We start from the raw sequence: 14,542 nt of genomic DNA on the forward strand, positions 1-14,542 counted from the left end.
CATTAAGTTAAGAGAGATGGAGAAGAATATATTCTACAAAATTTGAAAGGAAGATAGAGTCAGTAAGACCGATATGAAGGCATTTCTAGGAGGCAACAACAATAAAATGAAGGTTTTCAGAACAGCAGAAGTAAGGCTGTATAAATAAGATTCACAAGGTTGCTACCATGTAAGCAGATGAAGGAGAGTGAGCAGCAGAGTTAAAGTCATCATTTATTTTCTGCCATTTTCTGACTAATGTTCATATGGTCAGTGAAAGGAAGTTGAAACATGCTGACAACCACCAAGGTAAAAGTATGAAAAATTGGCAAGACAAGTCCAAGTAAGGGCTGTCAATACTAAACATGCAAAATAAATGTCAGGGGAGTTATCTGACTAAATGCTGGAGTAGTTAACCTTTGATCCTATGATTGATCTTGAGTGAAAATAAGAAACCACCAGAGGAAAGCCAGTATGCTGAAAACTTGTTACCGTTTGCGGAGGTCCTGGATCAAAGAATCAGATATTAATAAAAGAACAAATATTGTAAGTACTGGCCCTTGAGCAATGCTTCAGATGAGTAAATTTAATACAGTAGGCACCATACCATGCAGGAGAGATCTTATCATAGTATTAGTACAAAATATAATTTTAAAAGGTAACTAGACCTTTAGAGAGAATTAAGGAGAAAGAAACATCAGTAAATTCTACAATGAACAGTGTTGAATCTGAGAAAGGAGTAATTTTGTTTGTTGAGTTAATGATTTTGGGTCAGTTTGTGTAATAGCACCAAGTTAGTGTCTGTCTGGAGTTTATTGAGCAACCACAGAGGAACAGTCAGAACAAAGGTGTACAGTACTGTAGAAAGTGCAGAAATTGTGCTATTGAAAAGGCAGATCAACCCCTTGATATAAAAGAGAAAAAGAGCACATATTGCCTTTCATGTAGAAGTGAAAAGAAACATTATAGGAGTTGGATTTTTTCTTTCCCCCAGAATTCTCTGTAGGTTGGTATTCTTCTTTTTACTAGAAAAATGAAAAGACAGTTAAAAATAACAATTGCCTTCACTAAAACTGACAGTGAATTTCCAGCTTTCTTTTGAAGAATAGGAATTTAATAGATAAGGTGTATCAAAGACTCTCCTTGTGCTTGTGTACAAATTGACTAGCACAATCAGCTTTATAATGTCTAGAAAACTTTTCAGTATCTAAAGTTCTAGGAATTTGATCTGGAAGGAATCCAGAATTTAATAGAAATCCAAGAGGATGGACCAGTAACATCCTTACACAGCAAGCAAACCTTAAGTGGAAAAATTAGAAGCCCTTAAAAACAGGGAGGCTGAGGGAAATGACCGCTGAGAGTAAGACAGCGTTGTTATTTGACTCACATCACAGGTGACTTGTTCTATATTTATTTAGGATTAATTTCCTTTGTTTGCTTGTTCATTAACTGTCTGAAATGAACAAAGTAAAGAAAAATTTGCATGGTATTTCAATGTGGAATAAATCTTCCCTTTAGATGATAACTTTCATATAATGCATTAAATTCATGGGCTATTTAATGATTAAACCTTGAAAATCAAACTACATTATATTACATATTATGCACCAGTTCTTCTAAAAAACTCTGAAAGCATTTCCCCTGCAATTACAGTATAGTAAGCAGTAGTTAATCTATTAATCACAGTTGAGTCAATATTTCTGAATCACATTTCACAATGTTGCCTTAGAAATGACCATGTAAATCTGTGAGAAAATAAGGATGAGCAGATATAAATAAACCAAATAAATCCTTCTACAAACTTGTTTGAATCAATCTCTGAACAATGATCTACAAAAGCTAACACTGATTATGTGAAATCCATACAGGATCATACAGATTAATAACAACAATCGCAATGTTATGATATGAAAAATTGTAAGAAGGTCCAATGAAAGCTTCTGCTTAAATTAAAAAACTTCTGGCTGATAGAGTAACTATTTTTTTGCCAAAATATAAAGCTGAAGTCAAATTAACTGCTGCTCTGTATCTAGTCTGTCTTAACAATGAAACTTACCGCAATGACAGAAAAATAGAGATGTTATTGGCAGAATGCATGGCAACAGATAAATGTAACCAATGTACAAGCAACAGTTATTTTTCCAAGAAATAAGAATCAGATTTTTTTCCAAGGCACAAAATTATCTCCGTAGGTGTGACATCTATAATACCCCAGGGAAATTGTCTGCTATTGTTATATCATGTCAATTTGATTCAAATTCTTGATCCAAGGGTCCTTACAGGCAGTTGCAAAGGCTGTGGAATCCTAGGTACAATTACAAACACATGATGTTTTTAATATCTAAGCACTTATTTATGCTATGGGACTAAAATCTCTTCTTCAACTCCCCCAGGGGAAAAGTGCTGCACTAATTGGCACTGAACACTGAGTTTCTTATTCACCAGAATTGTTTCTAATAAGACAAATGTATAATGAGTATTCCACTGAAATAAAACCCTGCCAATGTAAAATGCATAGGCATTATTTCTATGCTTTTTCCAGAAATCAGAAAGTAGACTATGATAGTTTATCTCCCTCACCTGCCTTAAACCTAATAACAAACCAGCTGCATAGGTTTCTTTGGCTTCTTTTTTGGGTAATTTACACATAGTTTTGAATAAATATGTAAAATTTTGCAAAATTGGTGTGCAAGTTAGTTTAGGGTACCTAAATTCAGCAATGCTAAGTCCAGCTTACAGGCTGTGGCTGAAGCTGGCCTGAAAGATACTTCTGCAGGGCTTTTACATTCTCGTAAGCAGTAATCAGGCAACTAACAAAGGACAACCAATTAATAGAGCTTGACCAAGCAGGCATTTCCATCTGGATATATTCTCTGAGACAGAAACAAACCTGTTTCTCCTACCACAGTCAACTAAGACGGAAAGGAGGACATGAGAAGCCTTGCATGTTACTCTGCTTCTTCTGCTGCCTGTCTGAATATTGATCACCAAACTGGGACCCACCACAGATGGGGGGCACTCCCTTGAACGCATAAGCACACATTGAGGCAATTCCAGAGGTGCCAAGCAATCAAACTGGCTTTGGTTTCACTGAGGATCTTCTAATAAGTAAGTGTCTTGTTAATATCTCTCATTATATACATTATTTAATATAGATTTATTTGTCATAAAACATCCAAATTTCTTAGTCTCTCATAATAACAAAATGGCCAATTTTACTGGTGCGTCAGAATGTTATCTTAATTAAAAACTTTCGAGCTTTGATGAAACAGTAAAAACCATAGCCTAATAACCAAAGAATTACATTACAGAACGGCTTGGGTAGGAATGGGCATATTGCCACCTTTTTATTTTCATTGCTTTACTGTGTTATTTTATAAAAAAGCTCCAAGGAATGTAATCTTATTCTTCAAAATTGAGAATATTTTGTAACAGAAATTGAAAGACCTAAGTGCCAGGAAACATTTTGTTGCAAATGTACAAGTATGGACTTGATATAAAATTCTGGAAAAAATGTTATACTTACGATTTTTTCTCTTTTTTTGGTGATAAAAAGTCTTAGAAATGGTAAATATAAAACATATTTATTCTGCAGTTATAAATTAAGTATTGCACCATTAAGCATTCCTCAAAATTAACAGGCCTGTAAAAATAACTTTACTTTTGGGATCTCTCAGGTAAAGCTCCACCTTATGTTATTTTTAATCTTTTTATAAAAATAATAACAAGAAAAAAAGAGCACAGTTACTGCACAGATTAAGTTTTTTATTTCTGGTGAAACCCAGTTCTCTTCATATCTCTCCTAATCTAGATCTCTATTCAATATTCATTTCCTTTCTGTACCTCCTTTTTAAAAACAGCTAATATAATCTAATCTGCTGGTGACATTTACAGGGAATGAATGAAGACCTGTTTACTGAAACCTTATATTAGTTAGTTTATTTAAACTATCCTTCCAGGAAGATATCAAGGATTAAGCAAGTAGCATCTGACACATATTCCTCCAAGGACTTTTGTTCTTTCCAATTTCTTAGAAGAAATCTGGTTAGGTTTTAACTCAATTTCTCATCAAGAATTGCCACCTGCTTTTAATTTGATGCACAACAAAAATCTGCAGACTCACAAATACTAAAATGCATCATAAACTTTTTGTGAATTAGCTTTAAATCTATTCAACATAATGCAAGGAGGAAGATCAATTTAACTGGAAAACAGGTTTGATGTGGAACTGGAGAGGCAGAGTTCAGATCTGTGGTCGGCCTCAAAGTTTATGTGTCATCCTGGTCAACCACCATGTGGCCCCAAACCCCTTATGTGCCTACAGAGAAACTTACACAGGAAAACACCATCTGGCTGCTTCACCACCTAAAGTTTACATAACAAGCAAGGGAAAAAACAAACCTCCCTTCCCTTTCTTTGCTGTCAAACCTTTCTGCATCCTCCAACTAATCATGTCACGTGCTGAAGTACAGTACAAGGGTAGTTTGTTAAATTCTCCCTTCACTATGACATACATGTATCTTCTCATTTGAGACATTTCTAGGCCATAAAATTCTGCCTACATTCTTCTCAGTACCTTGCTCAGTATTTTGTCTGTGGTTAGTCCCATTCTTTGATGCTCATGTCTGCTTATATAGGCTATACAGAATTCAAGGTCCTCCATGCCAGTCACACAGGCTGCCAAAAACTTAGGGAGCATTAGCACATGTAAATACTGTAAAGAATATAGGCCTTAACCTTTCTCTAGCTGCATCTTCTTTAAAGGAAGAGGTCATGAGAAACTCAACAGAAATACTGGGATTCTCAGGAATTCAATATTGCTGGCTGAAGAAGAGCTTAAAACAAGTAAGTTGAACCTGTTCTGTCCAATGTGCTAGTAGCAGAAATGAATTTGATCACATTAATTTACTTTTAGGTGGCACTGTATTGTTCTGCAAAAGATCTGTGGAATCAGTATCTGGGAGAAATATGGTATTGAGCAGGAAATAACACCTTCCTCAATGGATAGACAGTCATTTTTTGAAAGAGTCTAACACTAGCAAGCACTCTCTACCAGCAGAAATACTGAAATATGCACTTCATTTTGAGAAAAGGAAGCTGGAGAGATACAGAGACAGTATTAAGCCTAATGCACATATCTAGACATTATTACTATTACTAATGATTTCCAATGATGGCATAGTAATCGCTTTTTTTTCATGTTTTAAAGAGCAACCTGTAACTACTGCAAGACCACTTCTAATCTATTAGGCTTATAACTCTATTTTTTACTATAACTCTCACCAGTGTGAATATTCTGCATGAGTTCAATATGCTAATTTTAAAATTATAATGATTGCTGAAAAAAAAAAAAAGAAGAATGTAAATCCAGAAAGAACTATACAGCAAAGGAATTTCTGCTAAAAGTCAAGCTGCATCCGAAAGAGCTATACTTATTTGTAGCAGTGTTTTATGCAAGATAAACTACTTGTTTAGTAGTTTTGGAGACTTATTTTGGAGACTTTAATGCCTGCCTGCATGAACAAGAGATGGACCCAACATTTCAGTAAGAGAGGCATTTGTTCAAAATTATTACTACTGAAAGATATTGCCTGATTATGAAATGGTTTTCTATGGTTTAAATTCTTCATAACATATCCATTTAAAATTCTAGTAATCCAACAGGACTGGCTGTCCTCCAGATGCACATACTTCTAATGAATGGGTTAAGTTTACTCATAGCTTGATACTTGATGACAAATTCAGTGCTACAGTCATAAAACTGGTTATAATTGTAATTGTACTGTACAGAAAGAAAATGCCTACAAGAATTTGTTTCTAGTGTCAGGAAAATATTTAGAGCATATGGCATTATTAATTATTACAACATTATGTCATACATATCAAATATTAACATGCCTACTAATTATAGAATATAATCAAATCTATTACAGTCAGTAGTAGACAGAAATCCTACTTGTTTGGATAATGATTATCCACTTTCTTTTAATGGGAAAAAATAGTGGAAATACTGATATTCATATCTGAGAGATTAAATAGTTAACAAATGCAAATGAGAGTACGATACAATTTTAGTCTTATTTAAAGACTAGTAGGAATACAGACAGTTCCTGAAACTGCTTTGCATTGGTTAAATGTTTTTTAAACTTTAAAATTGATACAACAACCTGGCTTCCTTTATTTTGGAGAATGAATGTGTAGAGACAGTTTTATTAAGAATAGCAACACTGTTCATCCAGGAGAAGATATCTTAATCACAAAAAAAAGCAATCTGCATAAAATATTAACTTTTTCAGTTATGAACTGATGTGCAATAAGTGATGAATAACTTGACACAGTCATCAAAGCAGTTTGACTTCAGAACTCAGTTGAGTAACCAGGGAGCTAGTTTCAACAGTTTTATTATAGGATCAGGTAAATATTTAGCATCTAATCGTGGGACAGTATAAATTTCATGTCCAAGAGAGAGCTTTCTAGACGTTTGCTCACTTCTCTCATCTTCCCCACAGGAGAAAGAGAATAAAATAATAATTATGTATGAATGTAATACAAGCTGCACATTCAATCAAGTCCCTTGAGCAAACTAATGCACGTAAGAAAAAACAAGAAATTCATTTCCACACAAAGATTTTGCTCACGACTTTTATAAATTATAGATTACTTCACTTGATTAAGCTGTTCCCATATTAGTCATGTTGTAGCAGACAGCAAAAAAAAAAGCAAAGGTTTTGCCAAACAATCTGCAACATTATTTAAATAATATTTTAAAAGTTTGCCACTATTATTAACTTTTCTTCAAATCCTTTCCCAGCTAGTCTTACCAGATTAGTAAACATTAGCAGCTGTGTGCCTTCGTGGCAGGAACCCCTGTAACTGTGGCCTCATCTTTTAAAAAAACCATGCTAAATTGCACGAATGCATCCCTAGAAGGACATCAAAGATGGTGAAGGGACTGGAACACAGCCAGAAAGATGCAGGGCATGAGTGGTGCCTTGGAGGTGCAATGCACTAGGCAGGAACAGAGCCCCAAGGGACGCTGAGGAGCCCTGACAAGGGGTGTGCTCAATGTCACCAAGGACAAGAAGCAACCCCTGGGAGCCATCCCTGGGCCTACCCTGGAAGTTTGGAAAGCTTCCTCCCACTGGATGGGAGGCACAAGGGCAGCAGGCAGCAGGTCAAAATGGCCCAAAAGAGGCCAATGACTGTGCTCAGTGCTGCAGAGGAAGGCAAAAGGTGCTGCAGGAGACAAGAGGCTGCCCATCCTCATTGGTCATGAGCAGTAGGCTGCAACCTGGCCAAGAGTGCCTAGAGGAAACCTTAACAGCACGTGCTTGATGCTTCAGAGGAAGGCAAAACCTGCCAAGGGCCAGAGTCAGTCTTCCCCAGTGGAAAATTCCTTCCTGACCCCAAAGGTGGTAATCAGCTATTCCCTGAACTATACAAGACCTGCCTCCTCACCCCACACAGTAGGCATACCTCCCAGGAGAAGCCTGACTTCTATTCTGCTCCACCTGAGTCCATGGCAGGGTCTTCCAAGAATGAGAAACTGCCCTTGGCCTGATCCACCTTGGGAGCAAGAATCCTTCCTGCACCTGGCAGGGCTCCAGTGTGTGCTCCAAGCACTGGGATCCCTTGCAACTCCTTTGCTGTCACAGGCATGTTTTATGAAAAATCCTTTCCTTAGGATTTTTTCTCCTGAGAAGCTGAGAGGCCTCAGGAACAGAATGTAAACAATAATTATCTGATGCTGCAGAATACAACAGGTGGATCTGTGATTGGTCTCATGTGGTTGTTTCTAATTAATGGCCAATCAAAGTCCAGTTTTCGGACTGTCTCGGTCAGTCACAAGCTTTTGTTATCATTCCTTTTCTATTCTTAGCTAGCCTTCTGATGAAATACTTTCTTCTATTTTTTTAGTATAGTTTTAATATAATATATATAATAAAATAATAAATCTGCCTTCTGAAACATGGACTCAACATTGTTGTCTCTTCCCTCATCCTAGGACCCCTGCAAACACTATCACACTCTGCATCTCTTTTCTTATGACTTCTGCCCCTGACTCCACATGGAGTGTGAGGACAGAGAGTTCTGGAGTACTCCTTAAGTACACTCCCTTTGTTTTGCCATGGCTATCCACTAAAAAGATTTCAATCCCTCAGATGAACTTTGAAGGGATCCTGCTAGGAACTGGTTTTGTGGTGGAGCACCTCCAGAAGAGCTGTCCTGCCTCCACTTCCCCTCCCTCAGCTTCAAGGGATTCCAGCAGCTCCTCAATGACTTCTCTCTGATGTATTCCAGCTGATTTAAGGACACCTGCAGAAGTGGGAGATGGCAGGGTGCTCCCATTTATCCTGTTCCAGGGCACTGTGACTGTGGTGGTGCAGAATGGTGGCACTGTGCCACGAGGATGATAGTGTGCTCCATTCCCAATTCCACTTGCAACAGCCTCATCCTCCTCCCAGCATCTTCACAGGAGAACCTATGGGATGCTGGCCCCATGGCAGTTGTCACTGCGTATTCTGTTACATAATGAACACAATGGACATAATACAGAGCATTAAAAGCTTTGTCATCTGAGGTAAAACATCTGCCTACAAAGTCACCTTTCTGGACTGAGATAGGTTATTATGTAAATGCACATGAATCTCTCTCATTGAAAGGCATTTTTCACCTCCATTTCCACTTAAAAATTTTGTATGGTTACAAAGAGATGTGGGGAGAAGAGGAGAAGGCACATGTGGGGAAAGATCGGCAAGGAAGGGCAGAATCCTAAGCCTGTGTATAGATCCAGAAATTAAGAACTTTAATACTATTTGGTATGACGATTTTTAACTCCAAAGAAACTTTGTCTTGCTGCCAGTTACATTGTGGCCATATTTATGTACCAATATGCTTGCTGTGCTCTGTTATTTGGATGAATTATTTCAAACTTTGATTAGCAATCAAAAAATCAGTTGACAGAATGTGGCTGTATGGGATTAAAGCTGTCATACAGAGTGTATCCCCACAGCAGGTGAGTGATAATCACCCAGAAATGTTCTGCTGCACGTATCTGATTACTTAAATTAATCTTTAATGTGAAATTATTTACAAAAACTGGTATCTAATTCATCTCATTGTGTTACAGAGAGAATCACACTGTTTACTCATTCATAAAACACCAGAAACAGCCACATGAAAAGTTTTAATTTTCCCCTCCATTTTTTCACATGTAACACAGAAATTTTCATCAAAATTGGCTTACATGCAGCATAATTTCCAATGGCAGATTTGACATTGTATTTTGAAATCACTTTAGTATTCCATCATTGTGATTTTGTGATTAAAATCCATTATTCTAGCTATAATAAAGACAGCAAAGCTTTGGAATTCTTCAAGACTGCTGGGATAAATTATTCTTGTGCAGTGTCCTGTGCTTAAATCTGAAAGTACAACAGTACCACCTGGACTGTAACACAGCGATAGGTTGTTAATGTTAAGTAAAGGAAGTGAAAAGGGACCTGTGCTGTCACAAGCAACGAAACTGTGACAACAATGCAACTTCCATTGCTAATGTAATTACAGGCAATTAAGAGTCAGAAATAGGGATGATTATTTTTTTTCCTCAGTAGCATTTTAACTGCTTATAATTATACATACCTGCATGAAATTATATGCATTTACACTATTTAACTACTGGTAAAAAGAGAATGTTCCTTAGCTTTGGTATTCCCCTGTAATTAGATCTCAGCTTGCAATCTGTGCAATAAAAAATGCTCATGTGAGGAGAGGAAGACAAAATAAAAAGACACTGGTTCAACACTTGTATTTCCCAAGTACAAGTGGAATGCTCTAACATCATTATTCATCTCACATTTTTCAAAACTGCTGGAAATAAAATGCAGAAACCTTTTCCATACCAGGCCATAGTTTAGCTCAGCAGAACCTGGGACTTTGGAAGCAGTTACCCTCAGGTAGGTGCAGCCTAAAACTCAACAAACCCTCAGTAACTTTTGTTATTTTCTTACTGAGAAAACTCTCCCCTCCTTACTAACCACTCTGGCTAATGATGAAAAATGCCATCATTTCCAACTTCACCTTTTGTCCCCTGAACCAAATGGCAGAAGCCTGCAGTAAGAATAATTCAATGTGATAGCTTATCTTTTCCCCCAGTGGGGGTCTTTACTGAAGTGTGGCTATGAAAGCCATTTCCATGTTGGTGATGATGATGGCTGAAGCCTTTATGATTCACATCCAAACTAGTTTAAAAAAGCAGGAGGGTCCCACTATGACAAGCCACTTTCAAAGGAAGAGAAATTGAGTTGATATATAGCACACATGGTACTGGCATTCCTTAAAAGAAAGCTGCATAAAAATGTTATATATAATGTCATATTGTAGAAGTGCTTGTAAACTCTTATCTGCAGATGTTAATAAGAGAGCCATGAAAATCCAGTCAGATCTAAAGCTTGGCATTGTTTCTTCTCAGACAAAGGATTTGTTCTAAAGTGCAAACTAACGAGAAATAAAATATAAGGGGAAAACAACCAGCTTGATTACATCTCAATCATTGAAAAAATCAAAGCCAACCCTAAGAAACTTCTTTGGATATTATTCTAATTTCTTGGGACTATAGAACTGCTACTCTGCTTGCAACACAATCTTCCTGTGCTTAAAAAGCATAAATGTAAGTCATAGAGTTTCAGCTTTTATGAGCATGATATCAGCCCCCAAGGTGGTAGAAGAGAGAAGCAGACTGAGAATATATTCTCTTATATAAAGAAAATATAAATACATATATATATATGCACAGATAAAACACTGCTATTTATGCCAAACTCCATTATGAGTGCAGGTGTTTATATATGTGTAATAAACTAAATATATAATACACAAAAATATAGAAAACATAATAATATTTTCAAATCATAAAACACCACTATACATGACTTTCATGTGGCACATGGCATTATTTGAAATATTTGGATGTATATTATGTGTAATACAAAGAAATAGCTTCTAAATAGTAACTTCTGCAAAAACTCAACTTCCAAATTAGCTGCTCAACATAAAGGAAGCCTTAAGTCTTGTATTTCATAAATGTATCATAAAGCTTTGATACTAATTAACTTACACTGTAAGTTACTTGTAATTATGTTATAATATATTTCAAATCCCTAATTCTTGTTAACTTTGCTCTAATAATGGATTTTTTTTTTCTAATAGAAACTGGCATAAATGGGTTCAATCATTGAGATCAATACAAATTGTTGCATAAGCTTAAATTTATGCACTGGAGGAAAAGCAGAGATTTAATTAGCTGTATCTTCATGTCCTTTCTTTCAAGTCAGTTTGCATTTCCAAAACTAAATATTAAAAATAAAACCAAGTCAAACTGACAAGTACTGACCACCGAAATTCTTTTTAATTTCAGATATGTGTGAGTAGACGGAACAAACTTCACCTCTACAACACCAGCTTGTCATATGCTCTTTTCATTATGACTTCAGCCTTCAACAGGTCCATAGGAGAATCAATATAAAGTGGCCTGACATGCCAGAGCAACTCTCTGGTACTGCCCAAAGCATGTCCTGTAACCCTGAGATTACTGCAGGGGTACACTGGGTCTGGCTGGGATGGAGTCGCTAAATTAACCTTTTCCCTCAGTCCATGGGTGTTGTGTTCCCCAGCTGTAGCTAAAACCATAAAAAAATAAAACCAAAGCCGGTACCAGATCACTCTTCTGGCTTCTGGCTGCTGGACAGCTTCTCTGCACAGCCTTCCCCTTAAAGGCCAGGAGGAGAGGGTGGGTAAGAGGTTGGCCAAAGACAGCTGGGGTAGCTGAGCCAAACTGAGCCTCTGGAAGCAGGGGCTTTGGAAGCAGTTTCCCATGGGAAATTCAATGCTGCACAACAGCATGCCCAGCAATAAAACCTCAGGGAATGGAAGAGGGAAGGAGTGTGTTTAGTGTTATGGAGTTTCTCTTCCACAACAACCACTACATGTGCTGTGGTGAGGCTCTGATTTCCAGGGAGCAGCTGGACATTTGCTTGCCAATGCAAAGCAGTGAAAAAATTTATCTTTTTTCTTTGTTTTCATGTGAAGCTTTTTCTTTTCTTATTAAATTGTTTTCTTAATACACAAGTATTTTTGCCTTCCATGTGTTTTTCTCCCCATCTCTCAGGACAACGGAGAGAGTTAAAGGTAGGGGCAGTGTTTGGCTGCTGGCCATGGTCAACCTACCACAACTCATTTAGTGCAAATGGATGTCTACATTTCAGGAAGAGAAGGCATTTTGCAAGACCAAAGCAGTATGCTATATTTTGTTTTTTCCACAGTAGCATCTATGTCTGAGAGGCTCTCAAAATAAAGTAGGAAATTAAAAGAATGCATTTCTTTACCACAACTATGCATATATTTGTTGATGATATCCAAAATCATTGAGCCAGTCGAATATCTATCCTTGGAGACATAGAAAGCTCAACTGGTCCTGAGTTACCTGATGTAGCTTTGAAGTTGGCCCGGCTTTTAGAGGGTGTCATGAGCATCAGTAGTTGGTTATTATCTGAATTATTCCAGGGTTCTCTGATCTAGTACTCCTTGCTTCTTTCAGAGCACTATTTGAAAATGCCATTTTCGGCCTTTCAGCAGGCTTGCAATGGCTTTAATGTAAGGTAATTTTAATGATAAGCCAAGCTGCCTGCATTCAGGAGTCGGGCTACTTGTTCTTTCTGTCTTTCCAGGTATTTTCTTTTTTTCACCAACAAAGAAACACTCAGAAGCAACAAAAATGAATACAGTTCAGTGGTTGAAAAGGTGGTGCCAAAGCTGCCCTAATTCTCAATTACTCTTCTCAGACTGGAAAAAACCAAACCCAGTAAGCATTACTTTAATTAAGTTCAAGCATTTATTACATTCATTGATGTGCAAGCATGCAGACCTGCTTTACTTCTCTGAAAACACAGAGAAGCCAGAAGGGGCTGAAGCCAGGAGCCACAACTTCTAGTTGCAAAAAAGGTCTCCTCACAATCATCTAAGAAACAGACAAAATGTGTAAGGAGTTTTCTCTATTCAAGGCAGCCACATTATTGACATATAGCCTGAGCCTGACTTAGAGGAACTTTTCATTTCCTTCTCTGCTGGTGGGTGGAGAGATTTGAGAGTTGCTTTCTACTGCACCCTACACAGTCTACAAGTTAAAGGCATCATCTCCATCTACCCACCTAAGCACAGGTTCCCACTGATAAAAAGTAGCCTTGACATGCTCACTGGCAGTGTCAGAACCACCTCTTCTGGATCACTGTATATTTTCAGAACGTGAAGAACATGTTAGTGTATCAGAGTATGGGTGATATCTCCACAACTTACCTGTCAATAATGGCACACATGTCAATGGTGACATTGGCAAAGCTTCCCAGCTCTCCTTGCTCCACTGCATGCAAATCCACCAGCTGATCATCCACATGAATGCTCTGCATGCACCCTTGGAAAGAATGCTCAAATAGGGAGTGATCTGAGTCATTCATCTGTACAGGAAACCCTGCAGAGAAGCAAAATGGAGACCATTATTAACCTCATCTACTATGACTTAAGCCAGGATATTTTCAAATGAAAAGAAACACAGGTTTTCCTAGATGAGGGTAGAACAAAGGCAATGTAGTAAGGAAATATTATAAAGTTATTAATTTACATTGCAATGTTATTGATTTAAGTAATTGTCAACTACCTGAAAGAATTTATACAGTACAACTGATGATTTTTGTCTAAAGGATGGAAGTTTTCTGCTACCTTTTCCTCCAGTATTCTCTGCTGCTGATTCTCATTCCTTCTTTCTCATACAAATATTCTTGGAATAGGAGGAAAAGGATTTATCTCTTTGCTATATTTTAGAACTCCCATTCTAATTTCTCTGATTTCTCTGACTACAAATGCAGCCATGAAGTGAATTTCCAGTTCTGCCTTCTCTACAGCTAGGTTTCCAGTCTTTGTCACTTTGTCTTTTTGTTCATGGACAAAGAATACTTCAAAGATTCCAGCAAGACTTGTGCTGGAATCTTTATGCAAACTTGAAAATAGTCCCAAAATCTAACACCCTTGATCACTTCTGAGGAATCTGAGGACATTCTGTAGAATTTTCATTTTTGCTCTGAATACATTCATTTTCTCGTGTTTGAAGGTAGTTTACAAAAGATGAGAATGACTTAGTGTCTTGCTCAGGCTAAAAGGCAGGGAGACAGAGCATGTTTGTATGCCATTGTTTGATTGAATGCCCTTCAAAAGTGAACACGTCAATTTACTTGAGAAAAACGTCCTTGATAAGACAGTGGATGGAGAAACTAATTCACTACTTATAAACCTTCAACAATTAAAGGTTTGTAAGAAAAAGAGAATTCATTTAAGATGGGAGCAGGAAGGAAGGGGAAGGAGAGTTTATTGAAAAGAAAAAGGAAAAGAAGGCAAAGAAGGTAAAAATCCTCAAAAATTCATAAAGTTGTTGAAGATTTCAGGTAGGTAGATGGCCAGCCATGCAGTACTTTTCTGACAAGGGTAAAATGGCATACACGTTTGCTGTGGTGGCTTA

At 37.3% G+C, this 14,542-nt stretch overlaps 1 protein-coding gene across 1 annotated transcript in view; it reads right to left on the bottom strand.

Moving 5' to 3' along the window:
* The window catches only part of CNTNAP2 (contactin associated protein 2), a 1,022,680-nt gene that overhangs the window by 380,881 nt on the left and 627,257 nt on the right, over nt 1-14,542 (bottom strand). The window contains exon 10 of the mRNA XM_005485915.4: nt 13,330-13,501. Within this exon, the coding sequence (XP_005485972.2) occupies nt 13,330-13,501 (172 nt within the window). The remainder of the gene's footprint in view (nt 1-13,329; nt 13,502-14,542) is intronic.

Source organism: Zonotrichia albicollis, chromosome 1, assembly GCF_047830755.1.
Source record: "Zonotrichia albicollis isolate bZonAlb1 chromosome 1, bZonAlb1.hap1, whole genome shotgun sequence".
NCBI classification, from domain to species: domain Eukaryota; kingdom Metazoa; phylum Chordata; class Aves; order Passeriformes; family Passerellidae; genus Zonotrichia; species Zonotrichia albicollis.